The sequence below is a fragment of the Cryptotermes secundus genome, unplaced genomic scaffold (genome assembly GCF_002891405.2).
Source record: "Cryptotermes secundus unplaced genomic scaffold, Csec_1.0 scaffold2056, whole genome shotgun sequence".
Lineage (NCBI taxonomy): Eukaryota > Metazoa > Arthropoda > Insecta > Blattodea > Kalotermitidae > Cryptotermes > Cryptotermes secundus.
In genome coordinates, this window is record NW_019721030.1 from 90566 (window position 1) to 112381 (window position 21816).

General features: G+C 38.5%; 2 protein-coding genes across 4 annotated transcripts in view; one reads left to right on the forward strand and one right to left on the reverse strand.

Moving 5' to 3' along the window:
• LOC111875341 (tctex1 domain-containing protein 2) overlaps positions 1 to 14387 on the forward strand; it is a 27475-nt gene extending 13088 nt beyond the window's left edge. Inside the window, exon 6 of one of the 2 annotated variants that reach the window (XR_004514192.1) lies at positions 14306 to 14387. The gene's annotated coding sequence lies outside the window, so the exon portion shown is untranslated. Of the gene's footprint in view, positions 1 to 4230; positions 4635 to 14305 lie in introns of those variants that run through there. The other variant, XR_002844708.2, reaches the window with a different exon arrangement.
• LOC111875340 (parkin coregulated gene protein homolog) overlaps positions 1 to 20620 on the reverse strand; it is a 22801-nt gene extending 2181 nt beyond the window's left edge. The window contains exons 1-4 of one of the 2 annotated variants that reach the window (XM_023871510.2): positions 19442 to 20620; positions 16766 to 16937; positions 15593 to 15742; positions 14705 to 14800 (exon numbers count right to left, since the gene is read on the reverse strand). In XM_023871510.2, coding sequence (XP_023727278.1) covers positions 14705 to 14800; positions 15593 to 15742; positions 16766 to 16937; positions 19442 to 19699 — 676 coding nt within the window. In that variant the 5' untranslated portion in view covers positions 19700 to 20620. Of the gene's footprint in view, positions 1 to 14623; positions 14801 to 15592; positions 15743 to 16765; positions 16938 to 19441 lie in introns of those variants that run through there. The other variant, XM_023871509.2, reaches the window with a different exon arrangement.
• Between the last annotated feature and the right edge of the window lie 1196 nt (positions 20621 to 21816).

The window sequence follows — 21816 nt, forward strand, 5'->3', positions numbered from 1 at the left end:
TGTATGATGGGGGGACGTTTGCAGGTAAAAGTGTTAGCCAAATGGTCTAGCAGTAAGGGGCGTGTTCATCCCCTTAGGATCCCAGCCAACGAGATCACCCACCTTGGGATAAGACGTCATTGGAAGCGGACTTACACCCCCCGGGAAAGTAATGAGTTAGCATGAATAAAGGTATATAACCCGGAGAGCAAATTATTATGGGGGTTATTCAAACAGTAATTTTTGGCCAATTTCGGCCGCAGGCCATGCCAGAAAGGGCCCAACTAGACACCAGGCAACACCGTCCGTCTGCAGTTTCCACGCAAAGTAAGTGAAACTACTCTTATCGCCATGCTTAATAATTGTGATATTATTAAAGTGTAACTCCTCCAATGGGACATGAGTTAGGAACATTACAACAGGGCGTAAGAGTGATCCAACGGAGTGATGCAGAGGTAGACGTGTAATATAGAGACTGCAGAGGGTGTGTCTAGCGGCAGGGATGTGTAGAGANTGTTGTGATTTCCTCCCTTACCCCATTTCGCACCTGCGCCCTCCTGCCAAGCCCGGTGAACAGTGTGCCCCTAGCCAATGAAGCAACGATAGAGGAAGTAATTTAGCGTTTCCTTAGCCCTACCCCTGTGACTGCAGTACAGAAGGTGACAGCGGGGATACCTCCACGCCCCCTTGTCACCACGGCGTAACTGGTGGCATAACAGGAAGAGCTTGAATTTTTCCATAGTAAATCAACATTTCAACTTAGATATGCATGTGCTGTTGAATTGGTGGTTACAAAACTCCCACACATTTTAGGAATGGAATTCAGATGGAAGGTCAGGTCTATGTTGCAGAAGTCCAAGTCACCCACCTCCAACGTAAGCAAGAAGGAGTTGAAAACTGTGAAGTCCCTGAGGCTCAACAAAGATATCAGGATCCTGCCAGCAGACAAAAGCAACTGCACTGTAGTGCTAGACTAAATAAAATACAGGGACAAGACTAACACCCTGTTGAAGTCTGGAGTTTATGAGCCCCTGGCAAAAGATCCAACAGCCAAGGTTGAGAGAAGAGTTCAGCAAATCCTTGCCAAATATAAAACTGTCCTTCCGGCCGAGGTGAAGCGAAAGCTTACCCCATACCACAGCAAGCCCCCACACCTATATGGTCTCCATAAGATCCACAAACCAGACATTCCACTGAGACCCATAGTGAGTTCAATTGGCTCCCCGTGCTATACCTTGGCTGGCTTCCTAGAAGAAATACTGAGCCCTTTGGCCGGCAGATCTGGTTCCTTCATGAAGAATTCCGGCCATTTCATAGAACTGTTAAAGTCTGTTAATCTCTGTAGACAGGATATGCTCGCCAGTTTCGATGTGGTTAGTCTTTTCACCAACGTACCAGTCAACGAAGCCCTTCAGGTCATCAGAAGCAGGCTGAGTAACGATAACACATTGGCAGAATGGTCTGTCCTGAAGGTGGAAGCCATCATGGAACTTCTGGATGTCTGCCTGAGGACCACCTACTTTCAAGGGTACGATGGATTCTACCAGCAGAAGGATGGCATGGCAATGGGTAGCTCCCTTTCTCCCGTTGTTAGCAACATCTACATGGAACATTTTGAACAACTGGCTATCGACTCAGCGCAGGACAAACCGTCGTTGTGGCTCCGATATGTGGACGACACATTTGTGATCTGGCCGCGTGGTGCAGAGGGGATACAGAACTTTCTTACACACCTCAACAGTCTGAGACCGGCTATCCAGTTCACCATGGAAATAGAATCAGGGGGAACAATCCCTTTCTTGGACGTTCTGGTCATGAAAAAATGGACGGCTCTGACCACAAAAGTTTACAGAAAACCCACCCACACTGGCCGATATCTTAATGACAATTCCAATCACCATGTCAAATAGGAATTGTTCATAGCCTTCATGATAGAGCTACCACTATATGCTAAGACCGGCAAGACCAGGTTTTGGAGGTTAACAATCTGAAACGCAACCTTCTACTGAGTGGTTACTCTCAAGGCTTTATTGACTCGGTTATCAGGTCCAAGGGCGGTAGTCGTCAAAAGAAAAAGGTGGAAAGCCTCTTGACACGGTGTACATCCCGTATGTCAAGGGAATCTCTGAGAAGTTCAAGCGCATAGGGAACCAGTATAATATTAGGACCGTCTTCAAAACTAGACACGCTTTATGATCTTTGCTCATGAGAACTAGACCAAAAAGGGATCCTCAACAAACGGCACAGTGTGTCTATATCATTCCCTGTCAGTGTGGCAGAAGCTACATTGGTGAAACAGGCAGACCACTGGCTGTTCGAATCCGTGAACGCAGACACAATCTCAAGCAGGGTCTTCTAGAGAAATCCAGGTTGGCTCAGCATGCATATGAAGAAGGTCACAGGGTAAGCTGGGATGAAGCTAGGATCTTGGAGGTTGAAAGCAACAGCAGATACAGAAAGTACAAAGAATCGGCTCATATGCCATGTTCATCCAATCCGATCAGCCAACCCAGTTTGGATATTTCTCCTGTATGGATCCCCCTCATCAATGAAGAGGTTAACAAATCAAAAATGTAATTTTATGGATATTAGTGGTCTCGCTACTCCTGCAAGTTTTGTTCCGGGGATTAGTCTGATTCCCGGAAGTCGCCATGGTGGCACGATTCTTTATCCATGCAGATTAGGCATGCATTATCCAGTGTTTACTTTCGTTTTTAACTGAATTCATGGAAAATAACCTATACTTCTGTTTCTTCACATTGTTGACAAGTGCATGCTTGGCACAAATTTTCTATCATGTTTTTACTGTGATTTTATTCTTTTCTCCCACTGATGGAACCGGTTGTCGGTTGTTGATAGGTTGTTTTTCTACAAACTGGGGTTTGTCCAGTGACTGAGACTAGCTCTTTCTAACGGGCCCAACTGAGTAGGTTTATCCTTCCCTATCCACCTGAAGATGGAGACAGATCCAGTCTCCGAAACGTCGTGGTCTTCTGTCTTTTACATACCAGACGATGGGTGAAGTCTAAAATAAGCCAAAAGAAGTATGCTATTACTTTTCATAAAACAGAAAGAAATTCATTAAAATTTTGTAAATGAAATTGAGAAGTAAGGAAATCTACCAATTTTGTTATAAAATATGTTGATTGACCAGTGTAGTTTCTGTCTCTGTGTTTATAGTATATGCCTGATTACTTGGTATGTTCACAGTAAGAATTATCCTGTATGATTTACCATGTGTGTCTGTGTTTCTAGATTTTGTGAAATTTTATATTGGGGAGTTTTGCAAAAATTTGTCAGCACATTCCAGAGTTTATTATAGTACAAAAGTAGCAGCGGGCAATTTACATGAAAATGTACATGTGTACATGCAGAAAATGTTTCAAACAAAAGTTTTGTAGAAATTTCAATTACACATTTTGTGCCCAGTGTACTTTTTACATAAATCTCACTGTTTCTGAGATAAAGAGGGATTTTTATGCTTTATCAACTAATAGAATTTGCTGCCATTCATCCAACCTGCCTCTTTTATGCTTTATAAGAGAGCATTAACAAATTGAAATCTACAGGCAAAAACAGGGTGAACACGGTTGAATGTTATGCTGTGCATACATTTCCTAACTTGTTGTCTTATTACAAATATTAAAATCCTTTAAATGTACACAGTAAGCATATTTATAAACTTATAAAATTATTAGTTTTCAGTTGTCAGACACCTACTTAAAGTGTAAAATGTACACTGCACAGAGTTTCAAAAGACTCATGAACATTCATTTTTGAGGTGCAAAGGACTTTACCATGATTGTGACTTGTTTGGAATGGTACACTATAAAGTGAATAAACTTTGAAACTTCTGGGACCATTTTAGGTATCAACATTGGTGCTAAGGCTCTTCATTAATTAGGTACAAGATTTATAACTAAGTCCATGGAGCTCAGCCCTTGTTGAGAAGCCACTACTTTTGCAGCTACTCAAGAATTTCCTCAAATTGGAACCCAAAGGTTCATTACAATGTTCGAAAGAGCTTCCCACTGGTCTCTATCCTGAGTCAGATCAATCCAGTACATACTACCCCATCCTAGCTCTCTAAGATCCATTTTAAGGTTATCCACCCACCTACATCTTGGTCTTCCTAGTGGTCTTTCTGGTTTTCCCACCAATATTCTATATGCATTGCTCTTCTCCATTTATCCTGCATGCGCTGTCCCATCTGATATTCCTTGACTTGATCATTCTAATTATACTTTGCAGAGAGTACAAGTTATTGTGGCCCATTTACTCAAAGCAAAAGCTGTGGAGCCAGGGAAACAGCCATTGCTAGCAAATGGCTCTGAAACAACGTTCATTTCTAGACAACAGAGTCTTCATAAGCAAGAATGCTGCTATGGAATGGCTCGGTAAACACTTTCCCATGGCAGTACACATACAAGATGAACGGTGTTGTCTGCATGAGCCGTGCCAAGGAATTATAAGGAAAACAGCTGGGGCAACCAAGTCGGTTCTGCACAGGAATCTGTGAAGAAAAGAGTGAGTTGGAAGGGAGCCACCATTCAGAGAGGATTTGAGTGTTGAAGCTGAACAATCTCCACTGTTAGAAGTTGTTACAAGGGAACAGCTGGTGAAGACACAGCAGGCTGTGGTGTGGTGATTTGTACTGTACTGTACTGTAATTACTTGTAGTTCTGAGTTTTGTGTATAAGTGATTAGTAAATCCAATCCAAAACCCCTTTTATAGTCACTAATTCACACAAAATTATGAAACTCATTATGCAGTTTTTTCCAACGTCATTCCTCTTCAGTCCAAATATTCTCCTCAGCACCCCGTTTCTCAAACACCCTCAGTCTGTGTTCTTCCTTACTATCAGAGACCAAGTTTCACACCCCTGCAGAGTCACAAGCAAAATCATAGTTTTTTATATTCTAATTTTTACGTTTTTAGATAGCAGACGAGAAGGCAGAAGGTTCTGGGTTGAATGGTAGCAAGCATTACCAAAATTCAATATCCCCTTAATTTTCTCCAGATTAAATTTTGATCTTCATTACCAAGTATTTGAACTGCTCCATGTTTTCAAAGGATCTGTTAGCTGTCTTTATGTCATGATTTGCCCGCATTATGGTGACAAGACAGCAGCGTGTACTTAATGTTCTCCACATTGCCTCCAGACCAACCTCCTTACTAGCATCAATTAAAAGTACCTGCATTCTTCTTTATGGTATATGTGTTATTTCCCAGTAGATTCACATCATCAGCGTAGACCAGCAGCTGATGTGTCCCATTTAATTTTAGTCCCACCTGGTTTTCCTGAACCTTTCTGTGCAAGGTTCATAGTCACAGTAATTTTTAACACTAAATATAAGTATGAGGAAAAGTCAGTAAATAGGTCACCAGTGGAAATAAACCAGTTGTAATGGATGTGATAGCTTTTCTATACATATCACTAGATAGCAGGACAGTCCAGCTTCATGACCGTCTAGGTAGCAGACACACATTCACATGTTGAGAAGCTAGTTTCGGTAGTCAAAATGGTGACTGTGCTTGACGTGTTTACTACTGAAGAGTAGCGTTCCTTTGTGCGTTTTATGGGAAAAAGGACTCAATGCAAAGTATGTTCATAAAGAAATGTTCTCACTTTACGGTGGGAAGTGTTTGTAGTGTAAAACAGTTCACAACTTGGTGGCAAACATTTCACTGATACCTAACAGGTTAAAATGGAGGTGTGGAAGTGACTGAAACAACAGTCAAAAGGCTTCTTTGCCATGGGTTTTGATGCACTGTAAAGCAATAGGACAAAAACATATCAGTGTTGGTGGAGGATATGCTGAGAACTAATGTTTTTTCCAGGTGTGAATATCACAAGCTTTACATTTTCTATCCATTTCTGACCTGTTTAGTGACTCTGCCTCATATTATGAGCTAGGATACTCCAAAAACTAAATACTTGCCTCTTAAAATCCGTAGACTGATAGTTGTTACCATCTATAAGAAAAAGTGAAATTGCCACCCAGCCAATAATAATGCTAGAAGATGTCAAATCTAGAAGGCAGTTGACCAGTAAATAAATCTTGCCGCTGACTTGTTTGTTACATACCATTTGTACAGAATGTTGTACACATGATTTTTTTAAATGGGTGAATATCACTGACTTTATGGAAGATTTCTTGGAACCAGAGTATATAAAGAAACTGTGTATGTGTGCGCGCACGCATATGTTCACTTCTTAAGCTGTATATTAATCTACTGAAATGCACTGTGTAGACATGTAGAGATGTGTATGAATATTGCAAGTTATGATAAAAGTATACATTGTATAGAATTGTAAATATTATTCTCAGCTAACAATCTAAAAATATAGTGGTACATAAATTGAAAGGTGTTACTGTTATTTATTAATAATGGTTATTAAGTTAAACATAGCTTGAAAGAAGCAAATTTTAAAACCTTAAGTTTGATCTAATGATGTGGTATTTATGAATAATAATAATAATAATAATAATTTGTATTTAATGTGAGTTAGTCTCGAAAATTTGATAACACCAAGAAAATAGTTCTTGAGGTGTTTCTAGTGAGCATTTCAGATGTATCATGATACCTGCAGTATTTATATTCTATCCTGTTTCCCTATGATCCTTCTGTTCATTGGTACAGTGATTGTGTTTTTGGGCATTATCCATTGCCCTATATTTTATTTAAAATACAATGTTTTAGGGAACTGCATAGGATAGGATATATCCTGTGTTGGTGCTGGTGTCCAGTGACAGGGACTAGCTCTATCAATTGGGCCCAACAGAGTAGGTTTTTGCCTGCAGAAGGAGCCAGAATCCAGTCTCCAAAACGTTGTGTTTTAAAGAAAAAACAGGATGATGGAAAATGCAATCATTGTATTAATATACTATTGTCACAAACTTCTTTGAGTGTGACTTACACGTTCTTACATGTGTGACTTAGTGCTTCTGCTGGGTTATGTTAAATATTAATATGTTGAAAAGTACCTGAAAGTTTTCCAGGTTTTTGATACTGCTGATTCTTTATATTTTTCCCAAGTTTCATAGCTGATTCTCTTATATATGCCCAATGTAAGATGTACTTATGATTTTAAAAGATTTTTCTGTCACACTGCCTTTGTGTGTATTTCTTATATTTATTTTGTGTGGTATATATCATTTTTGTGAATCAGAAAAATTGTATGTTGTAGTTAATATCAGGTTACATTCTTATTTGACATTTGCCTGTGTTTTTGTTGTCTATGGTAGCATGTTCTTACCCTGTTCATTTAGGTTGCCAGAGGTTTCCATTAGATGAGAGGACAGTGGGAAACGAAAATTGTGGCAGGTGCATTAAGTAATTTTGTAAAATGGATTTGTGGGGATGCAGCTCTCTTTTGATGGACTGTGAAGTAGATTTCAATATGAATATGTTTGCACTGTAATTTATTAGTATAATAGTTTTACATTATGTCAGATATGGGTTGGCCCCTGCTACTGTTGTTAATTCACTCTTCCATTGATATATTTGTTATGTTTATTGATCTACTCCATAGCTCAAGCTGTTAATCGCTGGCTTCCCACCGCGGCGGCCCGGGTTTGATCCAGGGTCTGGTTAAGTGGGATTTGTGCTGGACAAAGTGGCACTGGGGCAGGTTTTCTCTGAGTACTTCGGTTTACCCTGCCAATCGTCATTCCACCAATTGCTCCACAATCACCCTCACCTATCATCTGGGGCTAGTACAATAGGCCAGAAGTGGCCGCAGTTCAAGGGACTTAGTCCCACCCCACTAGTGATAAAAAAAATATGTTTGTTGATATGTTTTTGAGGATTAGAAATGTCTTTGTCTTGTGTGTATGTGCTCTGTGTATCTTTGTTGCAAAGATCGTCACGTGAGCTGTGTATTGTAACCAATTGAAACATTGTAGTTCGTAGAATCTACTGCTTTCACGCCCCCCCCCCCAGTTGTAGTTGTTTGCATTTGGAGTTAGAGGTTTTGAAAGCTATGTTAATGTTGGTATCTTTGAGTATCTATTCGCCAGGTCCTTGAAAAGTGTAATGAATTCCAAATTGAAACACATCGTCTTTTCATTGACTTCCAATCAGCCTATGTCTCCATAGATAGAGACAGTCGTTTTCTGGCAATGGAAGAGATGCACATTCCACGGAAGTTATCGCTGTAGTCAGAGCCACTATGAGAAAGACCCAATGCCAAATTAAGATTCAGAATATGTTGTCCAGCCCTGTAATAGCTAGAAATGGAGATTGACAAGGGGATTCCCTAGCCTGCCTTTTGTTCAATATAGCATTAGAGAAGGTAGTTAGAGATGCAGGCATCAACACAAGGGGAATTATATTCTATAAGTCAGTTCAAATTTTGGCATTTGCAGATGATACTAATATAATTGGTAGAACACAAAAATCTATGAAAGAAACTTTTCTTAAATTGGAAAGAGCAGCAAAAAAGATGAATCTACAAATTAACCAAAATAAAACAAAGTACATGCTGGTAACCAAGAAAGGCTGTGCTAAAGGACCTGCATATATTGAAATTGGCTCATATAAATTTGAGGCTGTATGTAGTTTCACTTACCTTGGATCAGAAGTTAACTGTAAAAATGACATCAGTGATGAATTAAAAAAGCGTGTACTTGCGGCAAATAAATGTCTCCTTGGCCTTAGGAAACACCTGAAATCCCAACTAATACCCAGGAAAACCAAAACTATGATGTATAAAGTACTTATAAGATCAGTGCTATCTTATGCCTCTGAGACCTGGCCACTGTCAAGATTGGATGAAAGACTGTTAAGTATATTTGAAAGGATAATCCTTGAGACACCTGTATATCTTTGGACCAGTGGAAGAAAATGGAATATGGAGGAAGAGGTATAACCATGAGCTGTACAAACTATTTAATGAACCAGACATTACTGGATTTATAAAGGTGAAAAGGCTTGAATGGGCTAAACACATAATACATGCCAGTGAGAATAGAAAGATTAAGAAAATTCATAATACTAAACCAGAAGGAAATAGGAAAGTGGGAAGACCAAGATTGAGATGGGAAGAATGTGTGTGGCAGGACATAAGAATTATGGGTGTAAAGAACTGGAGGAATGGAGAAGAATGGCGAGCAATCTTGAGGAAGGCCAAGGCTCACAAAGGGCTGTCGTGCCAGTGATGATGATGCTGATAATGATCTTTGAGTATCGATTTATTTAGTTTTGTATCCGTAGTGTGTGAATATTGTCCATTACCTCTGAATGATTTTTTTTAATTAGTTGCTGTTGTGTAGTTTGTTTTATGAATTCATCTGCCAGACACAATGTTTATATGGGTGGAAATTAAGTTCTGAATTTCAATTATGGCATATAGAGTTTTTATATATTAACTTCATATTGCATGTCAACAATATCACATAGACATCTGTCAATACAAACAAAACATAATTTCTATTATAAACCAATTTTAACTTTAAGCATGTGATGAATATTTCCTACAACTTGCATAAATTGCATAGCTAGGCTTACCGTACTTTTATTCAACCAAACCAGGATATAACCATAGTTTTATGCAAACATACTGGGATTGATTTCTGGAGGCCAACTTGTTACCCTCTGCATACACAAATGTCACATTGGCATGTTTTCAGAAGAATAAAATAAAATGTTAGTGTATAACAAACAAAATGTTTTATTTGAAGTTACTTTGCACTACAAAAATATAATTTGGGGGGGGAACGATCTTTTTCACTAGAAACTACTTTCTTAGCGATGTATGATTTTTATGATTTTATATATATATAACATTTTGGACCTGTTAGTTCATTATTAACTTTGCAGAAGAGCAGCTCTTGACTCGTTCTTTCCAATATGCACCCATGGTCCAGGGACCATATGGTCATGATTGAGAACAGTCATTCAACAGAAGCTGATATTCCAGTAAAGCAAAAGATAGATTCAGTAACTTTTATGAGGTTAGCAACCAAAATATTCTTTTCACAAAAGTCATTAAAAACTTAAATCCATTTTTCTTCACATGTGGCTCCTTTCTCTTCCAGAATTTCCTTCTGCCAAAGTCAAAACATAAACCACTTTGTAATTATTACTTCATCGAAAAGGATGTTAGTACTTGTTCATATTTTGCACTGATAATTTCTGCAGTTTTTTTCTGCTTTGGCCCAAGTACATTCACTGTTTATCTATGTATAAAACACTTTCCCTTAAGCTGTCTTGTCAGAGTGGTGTGTAAGATATATATGGAATGAATGAATATATGTTCCATAAGAAGTGTCAGTCTCATCAATAAAGGTTGTAGAATTAATATTGTGGGGTACAGACCTCTTGCTAGGCAGGGACCTTGAAACAAACAAGACAACAGCCATTGCTATGCAAGAGCATGGTAAACATGCCTCTGCAATGGAGTTAGTTTTGGAAATGGTGCTAGGCAGCTGCAACAGTTGAACTACAACAATGGAAACGGGGGTGTTTTCTGGTGGACTTTGCCAAGGAGTCATCTTGAAGACTGGAGCAACCCAGTTAATAGTCATTGGACATAGTGTTAGTTGGAAGTCTGGCTGTGAAGAGAAGACTTCATGTGTGCTATAATTACAGTGAGACTGTTATAATTACTGTGTTAGAATCCGTTGCCAGAATATGACTAGTGAAAACAGAGAAAGAAGACTTAGCATGTGCTAGTGATTTCTGAAGTGTGGAGATTAGCAATAGTACTGTAATTACTTGTAGTTCATAGTGGTATGTATAAGTGGTCAATAAATCCATTCACCAATCTACGAGGCCGAGTCAAATGAAAACCTTAAATTTGTAATAAAAAATCGAAATTTTGCGCCATTATCCTGTAAGTTGGTTAGCGTGCAGAATGGCCTGTAGGTTGCAGCATAGTGCAGATGCACGAACACGGTCACAGCACCAGTATAAGGTAGCTGCCCCACATGAGACTTGCACCAGGGAAGAACAACGTTCTGTTATTCGGTTTTTGTGTAGTGAAGGTGTGAAACCTATTGAAATTTATGGAAGAATGAAGTTTCAGTATGGTGATGCATGTTTGTCACAGCAGCAAGTGTACGAATGGAGTAGGAAGTTTGCAAATGGTGTGACTTCAGTGGAAGATGCTCCTTGTCTGGGTCAGACACATTGAGTTGTGACTCCAGAGAACACTGCAGCAGTTGAAGCCATAGTGAAGGAAAACCGCGGAGTGACATTGAATGAAATTCCAGCAAGTTTAAACATTAGTCATGGTTCAACACAACACATTGTGCACGATGTGCTCCAGTTTCACAACGTGTCTGCAAGATGGGTGCCACGGCAGCTGACTCCTGAATTGAAAGACCGACTTATTGATGCTTGTGAAGAACTTCTGTGGTGCTTTGAACGAGAAGGTGATGACTTCCTTGCAAGAATCGTTACTGGGGACGAAACCTGGGTTCACTTCCACCGACCGGAAACGAAGGAAGCGAGCAAGGAATGGCGCCATTCCTCATCTCCAAAACCGAAGAAGTTTGGAACACAACCATCAGCAGGGAAGGTTATGCTGACTCTTTTTTGGGACAAAAAAGGTGTTATCTTGGAGCACTACATGCCTAGAGGGACCACCAGTGCATCCTACTCAGATCTCCTAAAAAATCATCTTCGGCCTGCAATCAAATCCAAGCGACATGGATTGCTGTCCACAGGTATCCTTTTGCAACATGATAATGCAAGGCCCCATACTGCCCGTACAACAGTTGCGACAATCAATGACCTGCATTTTGAGTATCTTCCTCATCCAGCATTCTCACCAGACCTTGCCCAAAGTGATTTCCATATGTTTGGACCACTCAAAGAAGCAATGGGAGGAAAGACGTTCCGTTCTGATAAAGAGGTACGCCACGCGGTGAATGAGTGGTTGCATGGACTACCAAAAGAAATTTTTCTAAAGGAATTTATGCACTTTGTAAGGGCTGGTGTACTTGCATTGGGTGTGGGGGAGATTATGTTGAAAAGTGATACTGCTTTGTACCACTTGTGCACAATAAATAGTACTCAGAAAATATTTAAGGTTTTCATTTGACTCGCCTACGTATGTCCAGTCTCTAGCCACACATAAATCATGACAGTATCTCCAATGTCCTCTGACTCCCATAACAGTAATTTAATTCCCTGTAGAACAAAACAGTTCTCTTCTCATTCTTCCAAAACTGTTTTCAGATTTTTCAGTTCACACTACCTCTGTTGCACTAAGGTTAGTTTTCTGTATCTGTAATGTTGTTCATTAAATAAACTGATCTGTCCAGAAACTAACATTAAATACTGTTCTCCAGATGGGTTTAAAAATAAACTCTCAATTACTAATGGACACTGTTGTTCAGAATTATAATAATTTTTTAGACCTTCAGATACTTTTAAGTGTCCCATCTGTAGAAGGAAGATATGACAGAAATCTATTGATGCCATGTTGCAAAACCCATTTTGTGCTCCCTGTCCACAAAATCACAAAACAATTAACTCTGTAACACAAACAGAGTGTGTAAAGAAATACTTATAAATTTTTACAAGGGCTTTGGTATGAAATGGTAAATACCAAATTTTGAATACAGTTGTGTACTATATGTGCTGCATATCCAATTCCAGTTACATTTCTACAAATTTCCTATTTTAAATGAAAAAATATGTTGTTTTTACCCTTTCTTTTTATACCTCCAAAATGTGTTTTAAATTTATGCCACAATTTCCTTTTTTTTTTTTTCTTTTTTTTTTTGTGTGTGTGTGTGTGTGTGTAATTGTATGTTTATTGAGAGCAGATAGAAGGTGAAAAGTTAATATTTCTCATGTTTCCCCTGTTGTCAGAAAGTTCCAGCATGGTCTCAGCTCAATGCAGACCAGGTGTGTGCGCTGGAATATTAAAATTAATGAAGGTAAAGAGTCAGGGGATTTACTTTTCTCACAGTCATCGACCACCTGAGTCCCATGTTACACTGAATGGATTAAACATTTTGTTTGTAAATAGTGTAAAATACCTCAGTGTAATCTTTGATAAGGAAGTAACTTGAGATTGAACATAGAAATAAACAAAGCCAAGGCTTTCAGAACATTCATTAGAATATATTCCCCATTCAAAAGTGACCGATTAGGCACTAACATTAAACTGACCCTCCACAAAGCACTCATTAGGAGTATCATGACTTCTGCTTGCCCCGTCTGGGAGTTTGTGGCAGACAGCCATCTACTGAAATTGCAGCACCTGCAAAACAAATTTTCTGCACCATTGGAAATTTTCCAAGGCACACACCGGTTCATGATTTGCACATGGCTTTGAAACTTCTGTACATATATGATTATGTAACAAAATTATGCAGGCAACAAGCGGAAGTCATACAAAATGACGAAAATGCAAATGTTTACAACACTGGACAAGGCAAACCCAGACACAGGAAATACAAGAGGCTTAAACTTGGCGGCATTAAAACATACAACCATTCAAGTGACTAAACTGCCATTTTAGCAGGAGCTACAAATGATGACAGACCCGTCCTCTTGTCAGAGAGAGCGCCCCACATCAACAAGCCTGCAACTCTCCGACAGTAATAAAGATCTGGTCTTAAGCCCCAGATGAATGCTTTATTCCAAGACAGACTGGCTGACTGACCATCAGTCATATATAACTTTGACTTTGACTCAACTGAGAGTTCAAGGACAAGAATGGAGCATGTCCTAGTGATTTGTGAAGTGGATAGGTTAGCGATAGCACTATAATTGTTGGTTATTAAGAGTGATTATAAAAAAATTCGTTGGTAAATCCAGCCTTTTACTGCAGAACCAGATATTATTGGTCATGACCCTAAATATGTAACAATATCATTTTGAAGTGCTGTATGAGGCTATAAAACTTAAACCATGAATAGATGTATGGTAGGTGAAAGTTATCTGTTTGGAAGCAACATTGAAGTCCTCATCATTCACACCTCTTCTTTAATTGTGTACTTGATGAGGAGCCAACTGCTATTTTTAGTGGTAATTTATGATTTGTAGTTTTTAGATGTTTTTTGATATTGGAAGATCCACAGTGTTGTAATGAGAATTATGATTTACTTCACAAATATTCAACACAATGATTACTTTTCTTGCAAATGTGTTGTGTTTTTCCTTCTTATCACCCAGTTTTACACTTTCATTACAGAATTTTATGTAGCTCTCTGAACTATTATTATAGAAAAGACGTTTCTAATAAAATAAGTCGGTAAACATCAAAATGTAGCAACTGCCTCTAACAAACTGATACCTGCTTTCTGACGTGCACAAGAAATTTCCACAACTGTTAAGACAAGACTGTTCTCCACTCCCAAGGTTATGAAGGCAAGGGACAAGTTCTCCCACCACTGATGGTTACGTTTATCACGAAACCGTTGAATTGAAATTGAACATCACTTGGGCCAATTGCAAGGTTGCAAGATTTTTATCACTGAGGAAGAAAAATGTGGGGCAGAGGGGATGGAACTACAAACCGGGAAAAATTTATGAACCGGCTGAGTCACCAAGACAAGAGCTCAAAACTGGTCTTTTCCAAGTCAAATCAGGACATACAGTAAGCCTATGCATAGCTTAAGATGTTGTAGTCATTAAGATATCCTATTCTACATGACTAAATCAATAAAGCATGTGTTTTGAGCACCAGCACTGATCAGTTGAGCATGCAAGACTCGTAGGTTGGAACCATATACTTGATATTGATGAAAGCATTCTCACCACCATACTGTTCCAATATCTCCAGTGTTTCTTGAATGAGGTCACCAACATTCTCCTGATTCATCTGTGTGTAATCGATTCTGTCACCCAAATTCACTGTAATGATATATAAAGTTTGTTATTTAATAATTATCTCTTGTGAAGACAATTCTGCTAAATTGTCTAGAATCAAATTTTACTTCCTATAATCTCACTGAGCAGATTAACCCTTCCCATAACAGAAAAGTTTACCAGAATTTGTAAATTCAATTTTTTTTTCCCTTCTATAATTTCTTACTGTCTTTTGGGATGTAATGGCTTGTAATCTGGTAGAAGCCCACCAATATTTTGGAGGAGCAGACTGCCCCCAAAATGCTGGTGGACTTCTACTGGACTGCATGTCATGTCTCAGATGATGTCAAATTAATTTTTTCCCTTCACTCATATCATGCCATATTGGATTACTCACTGTAGCTGAAAAAAAAGCACTGTGAATGAATGGCACATAACAGAGTATGCCATGTATGTTGTGGCGAGGCAGAAAGGCACTTTCAGAATATGTTCGGAACAACATGCCATAGAGATTTTCAAGTGCAGATAATATATATGATAAGGGAAAAGTTAAAACTATTTAGCCCATATAAGGAAAGGTATATAGTGTCAACTACCTTCTCAAACATGTTACTTCCTGCCCAGTACTCCTTCATAGATTTTGGAATGGTTATAGCTTATTAGTTGAACTCAAATAAGAATCATGCATCTCATAATTTCACTACAGACAAATGGAATTATAATTGTAATTGTAAATGGATTAGAATTGCAAAAATATCTTAGACCTATTGAGATATTATTCACAATTGGTTCAATAATTTCTGTCATTATAATACTTATTTCTTCATTGAGACCCACCATTTTTATTCTTGAATATGTTGAAGATGGGCAGAATTTGGCGGTAGTAAGGCACCAAGGCCTCGCCTACCATGTCAGTTGATATGACCAGCCTTTGGATTACTTTGAGTGTTGTACACACTATCTCCTGGTTCCTGGTGTTGAGCGCATCTGTTACACAGGGATAAACAAAATGGTGCTCTGAAATTGCACACTCAAGTACGAGTATACCCTTTAGTTGCTGTCAGCACATATCTGATTCAGATAATGAATGTTATGAATTGGAGATGATAGTCTGTAATATTGAAATATTACTATTCCTTCAACACAATCTCTCCCATCCCCATAACTTGATGTGATGCTGGAAGTGTTGTTTTGATTGAACTTCATCAATTCCCTAAAAAAGAGAAGTCTGATTATTCAGAGAGACTGGAAGACAACATAACTCATAACTTATAAGGTCTATAAGTTATAAAACAATTCTTAATGTGAGGTATATTTATTCAAATACAATTATCTCTGGAATAAATAGACATCAAGATCAATGAGGTATGAAAACTTGCAAAGAAATCATTTAGAAAATGTATATACATATACATGTATATAAATGTATATACTCTGATGCTGATGCTAGTTTAAAGGGATAACTTCAGCAACTGAATTAGTAACAGTAGTGTTTAACCTTTCTTCATTACAAAAGGACAGTATAAAAATTATTGGACTGCATTGTTCACCTCCAAGCTATTGAATCAAATTGTATCTAGTCCAACAGTTATCAAGTAAAAGCTTGCCATGGATAATTTCTGAATTAAAACAAGGAATTTTAAGGTTCTCACACCAGAGCCCATGAAGATTGCTACCTTTTAGGATGTCACAATGTAATTTGGTAAATATTTACTGATATTTCAGAGGAATATGCCGCCTCCAGGCTGAAGGTGACAATTTTCCTCAGAACATCTTTTGAATGTATACCAGAATGCATGGTATGACATTCCAGAAGACAGTAATCTAAGGGGGAAAAAATTACTATGGATACACTGTTTTAAACAGCAGTTTGGTACAGTGTTCAAAATAAATCAAGTGGTTCAATTACTATGTGCATAATGATATGAGTCCTAGTTCTCTTTCTTGAGTTACTTGTTCTTATGTGTTTATCTTTTTGCTTAAAAATCAGAGTATGATAGCCAGACTCACTCTTGATAGGAATGATGAGCTGTGGAATGACAGGCAGAATCTTGGGACCACCATGCTGCAGCATGTCTAGGATGCCTTGCTGTGCAAAGAACTTGTATGGATGTACTGTTTCGCAGAGGCCATCAAAGAACATGGGAAGGTAATGATGATAATCGAGTTTCTCAATTTCTACCTGACAGAGAAATTTCGTATGTAATGGATGGTTTTATATGTAAACTATTCTATATCTCTATATCTTTTAAGGATGAAGAAAGAACAGGCACAACCAAGACAGTCAGGCTTTTCAATAAGAAAGACATGTACACAGAATTTTAAAAGAAAGATCATATAAAAGGTAATGAATTAATTAATCCTTTGTTCTGAAAATAAATTAATAAATTTGAAGAACTAACTACTCTACTCTCTAGAATAACTAAGCTTAATTACTTTTCTTGGTAGCATCTTAAATATAAATTTGTTCAACATTTACTGGTGCTTTGAGAATAAATCCAGCCTTAGAAACAAGGAGTTCTGTATAGAACATACTTGTACAAAGCCTGCTTTCCTCTTGCACTAGCTTCTGGTTCTAAAAATCTTGTTATTTTACTGTCTTATTTAGAACATATAAATTAACACATGCCAACTTTGATCAAGGGCTATCATGTTGGACTCGTGTTGATGGTCAGAAAAATAGACTGAATCAAAATATTGTCATGCAGCCACCATTTTGTTTTACATTCTACAAACATTATTACCCCAACAAAAGTTGCGTATTGTTAGATCTATTAATAATAATGTCACATGCTAGAGCGACAATAGATGGAGTTTGGATGGTCAGATTTATTGAACTCTCAAACAACTCATGATTACACTTTACAGATCACTCTCACACATAAATCAGCATTCTCAGTCATGATCTTCACTTTGCTGCTTGGTAGCAGCTTCAACTGGCAGATGCTCCCCCTTCCTCTGGGTTCCTGAACTGTCCCTGGCCTCAGCTACCAGCTTCAGCTGCAACTCTCAACTGACTTTCTGCCTGCAGACCCTCTCTCTTCACTCACTGACTGTCTCCCAGGATGGTGGTCATCTCACACCAACCTCCTACTCTTCTAACTGCCGTCTAAGAATTCTCTTGTAACGGCAGCTGGTCCTTGTTGTGTAGCCTAGGCATGGACCTCACAGAAAACACCTCTCTTTATAGTTCCTTCATTTTTGGATGGATGCATCGCTTAGCAATAGATGTGGTAATGTGGTGTGCTTACAAACATTTTGCCTAGTAATGGGCATGTTTGCATAGTTGTTCCCTAGCAACAGCTGTCTCTGTTGGCTTCATGGTTCTTGCTTTGAGCAAATATGCCACAATTATAATAATATGTGGGTGGTACAGTCAATGACGAACCTTTGCCTCTTGTTTTACAGTTTCTTAATTATATAAACAGTTGGTAGGACTCCTTAGGTGAGGGATCTGCCCACTGCAAGGCTGCTACCTACGCAGAAAAATGCAAAGAACAAATGCAAACATTCATGCCTGGCATGGGATTCGAACTCACGACCTCAGTGTTTATGCAGGCGAAGACTGTTCATGCATTAGACAGCATGGCCACTGTTATCAGCGCTTAGATCTATTACTGTACATAATTTCAGGACCCTAATATAAGTGGCATTAATGTAGCTCCTACTGAAGAAGTTTGTGCATTTGTCATATTGTAATCTTTGGCTGGAGGAGAACGAAAGGTATAAAAATCGTTCATTTGGTTCAGTGGATGATTCAGGGAACAACTCTTTTCCCATAAGGAAATACAGTTGATAATGAAGCATTCTTTCAGAGGTTGTGATGGTATGAAGTGGATTGAGCAGGCTCAATATACATTCTAATGCTGGACTCTTTTGTTAGTGCTCTTGAACTTTGGTTTTAATTCCAGAGAATCAATTAAACTGATTTATATGAAGCTGTGTATGCTATTTTGTAAAAAGAAACACCTTTGAACATACTCCTCAATTAAGAAAATTTGACTGGTAACAAAAACAAATGAACCATAATTGTATTAAAATAAGATGTGAAATCACCATTTGAATATATCAAATTTATTTTACATATGCTGGTTAAATACTATTAATAAAAGAAAGTTTGTTGTTTGTATGTATTAAAAATATTTTAAATGTCTGAGTCATAAAATGTTTATAGAATGTCAAAACAAGTATTATATTAAAGTTCACTGATGTGAGCCGTTTTCAAACGCACCTTTTTTTTATAATTGGTGCGTCACACTGTGTTGCATATTGTTGCTTTATGCTCGTTTTTTAGGGCGTAGATACGGTGATGGGTTGCATTGATATGTGGTTCTGGAGAAGTGTGAAGAAGTTTTGAGAAAGTTGGTGGGGGCCGAATTTTCGTCATTTAGGGCGGCATGGGGTCTCGCGCCAGCCATGGGTGTTATCGATAGAGAGGGCGGATGCGGCCTGTCTGAATTGAGGAAGTTGTAGTAACGCATCGGTTTCGAAATGTGGGTGAGAATTATGCTCGCAGGTTTCCGGTAGCTTCCTTCCCGTTTTATCGCAGCTACATTCTGTCGTCTCTGTTCAGGCTATATGACCTTAACACGACATGCAGAATTCAGAAGGTGCCAAAGAAATAATAACTTATCTAGAAAGGCAGTTCTGGGATTCGATCCGGAGATCTTGTGGGCTATCTCTTACCTTCCATGCTATCTTGTTGCCGTAAGTATCAAACTCCGTCCCTATTGGGAAGTCTCCTCGTATGTAGAACCGTCTGAACTGTGTTGGTGCTTTTCGTGGTCTTTCCACGAAGGCCCCTGCTTTTGGTGGAGGTATGATGGTGACATCCTTCTGTAAGGCCTGGATGGTAAACGCCGGTACTACTCGAGGTGTAGCCCTCTTGGGGACAGAGGGCATAGGTCTCCTTAAACTCTTTCTGAACTCCTTCCCAATGATCATGTAGCCAGTTCCAGTGTTAGTGGGCTAGAGCGATATAATTATATTCACGATGTCTTTTTTTTTAACGCTAGCGTAAAAGCATTGATACCTCTAGACCTCACAGTTTATGTGGTGTTTTCAAGAAAATCAACTTCGAGGCTTGTCCTAAGATTTTGACAGGCGAAGGCTAGAATCCTCGTTGCCTAGCAACAATAAACAGTATCGATTTGCATCTATTTACGTTATCACAAGACAGTATTGTGATTATAGTTACTGTCTGTTGTTTTTTATATTTTCATTTAATTTTATGTTTTGCTTGTAGTATAAGTACAATGTCTAAAACAATTTTATATCGATCAGTGTCTTTAATTGTGTTGTGTACGAAAGATTCCAATGAATGTCAGAAGTGCTTTGATTTTATGGTATTCATACGTTCCACATAGATTACGGAAGTTTAAAGTTCGTTCGACATGATCATCGTTGCTATGATGTAGAGTGAAAAACAAATATCAAGTGTTTCATTATTAAATGAAGTGAATGTGCAAATTTTATGTACTGCAGTATTTTCAACGTATGCTGAGTACTTTTCTTTTTTTGGGGCCCAAAAATTGAAATATATTCATAAGTTTTCATGCCTTTGTCTATGATTAGGTTTGATTCAAGATGGAGCATTCTTTGTATGTTTTCTCCGATTCCTTATGAATCAAATGGCCCAGTTAATCTCCTTGACTGTATAGTAATGATTGTTCCCAGTAAGTGGACAAAATAAACTCACAGTGAAATCGTGCCTGCCTGCACTTGTGTTTTCGTCTCCAAGAATATTAAAATGAATGCTTTCTTGAGCTGGTGCGCGTACCGGCAAACAGTTAAAGAGTAGTCGCAAACTTGCCAAGCACTGTACATTTGCCGGTGCATTGTATGTTTCGACTTTTAAGCCTAAACCGAGCATGAGAGTACGGGCAGACATGCTTTTAGAAATAAAAAAAAATGCTCCGACTAAACGGATTTATGTTCAATTTTATATTCTATACTGAAAGTGATACTGTGAAATTCTTGGTGTTCCTTATCAGTCCGTAATAAACGCTATTTCATATTGTATTCAAATGTAACTACGAGTATATCGAATTGCTCGAAAGCGACTCATTGAACAGGAGATCAACTTCGTAGGCCTGTGAGTTTTAAAACATGGACCTCTTCAAGAAGTGTGTTTTTTATTTGATTATTTTGGTGTGTTATGGTCTAGAAAACCGAAATTAACGGCCGTGGGGATTTTTTTGTTATAATTGTATGAACAAAATTTAAATACAAAAGAGGCCCAGGCAATGCCCATCCGGCCTTCTGTAGCACATTCTAATAACCATCTTATTCTATAATAGCGGTGGTCCCTCGACTGTTAATATATATCTTGACTTAAATCTGTGTATACTGTAAATAATCAGTGCAATTACTTCTTTTTACTTTTCTTACATGTCTATTTTATATAAATATGGGAATATTGTTGATGAAATACTCGTAGACGCCTTGCAGAAATCTTTTTTCTTCTAGTCTTAAGAGCTCTGTAACTGATTCTGGGTAATTCTTATTGCTGTTCTCAGACAGGATGTCCATCATTGTGGCCCTTTGGTTCTCGTACTGTTTACAGCCCCAGAAGATACTTTCCTCCGTTTGCAGCCCATCACCACATTCGCATTCGGCCGTGGTCACAATGTTAAATCTGTTTAGGCTTGCTTTCAGATTGTTGTGTCCCGCTCTCATACGGTTTATTGACATGAAGGCGCGGTGGTTCATTTTTATCTGTCGGAACCAGGGAGACGAAGCTTTCCTGTAGTACCTCTCAAAGTAGCTTTCTCCTCTGTCCTGTTTGGTGTTTTGACAAAAACTGTGAAGTTCTTCTTTGCCTTTCATTTTCCACTGCGTTTTAAGATCTGCTACTGGTAACAGTAATTGACTATCTCTGCCTTCTTTGATTGCTTGCTTTGCCTCCAAGTCGGCCCTCTCATTAACTTCAACTCCGCAGTGACCCGGGATCCAGGAAAATTGGATTTTTTTTTTCCTCGCGATTCCAGTCTCTCTATTTTACCTTTTAGCATGTGTGTGATGTGCGATGTGTTGCTTATTATAGTGGGGATACTAATGCT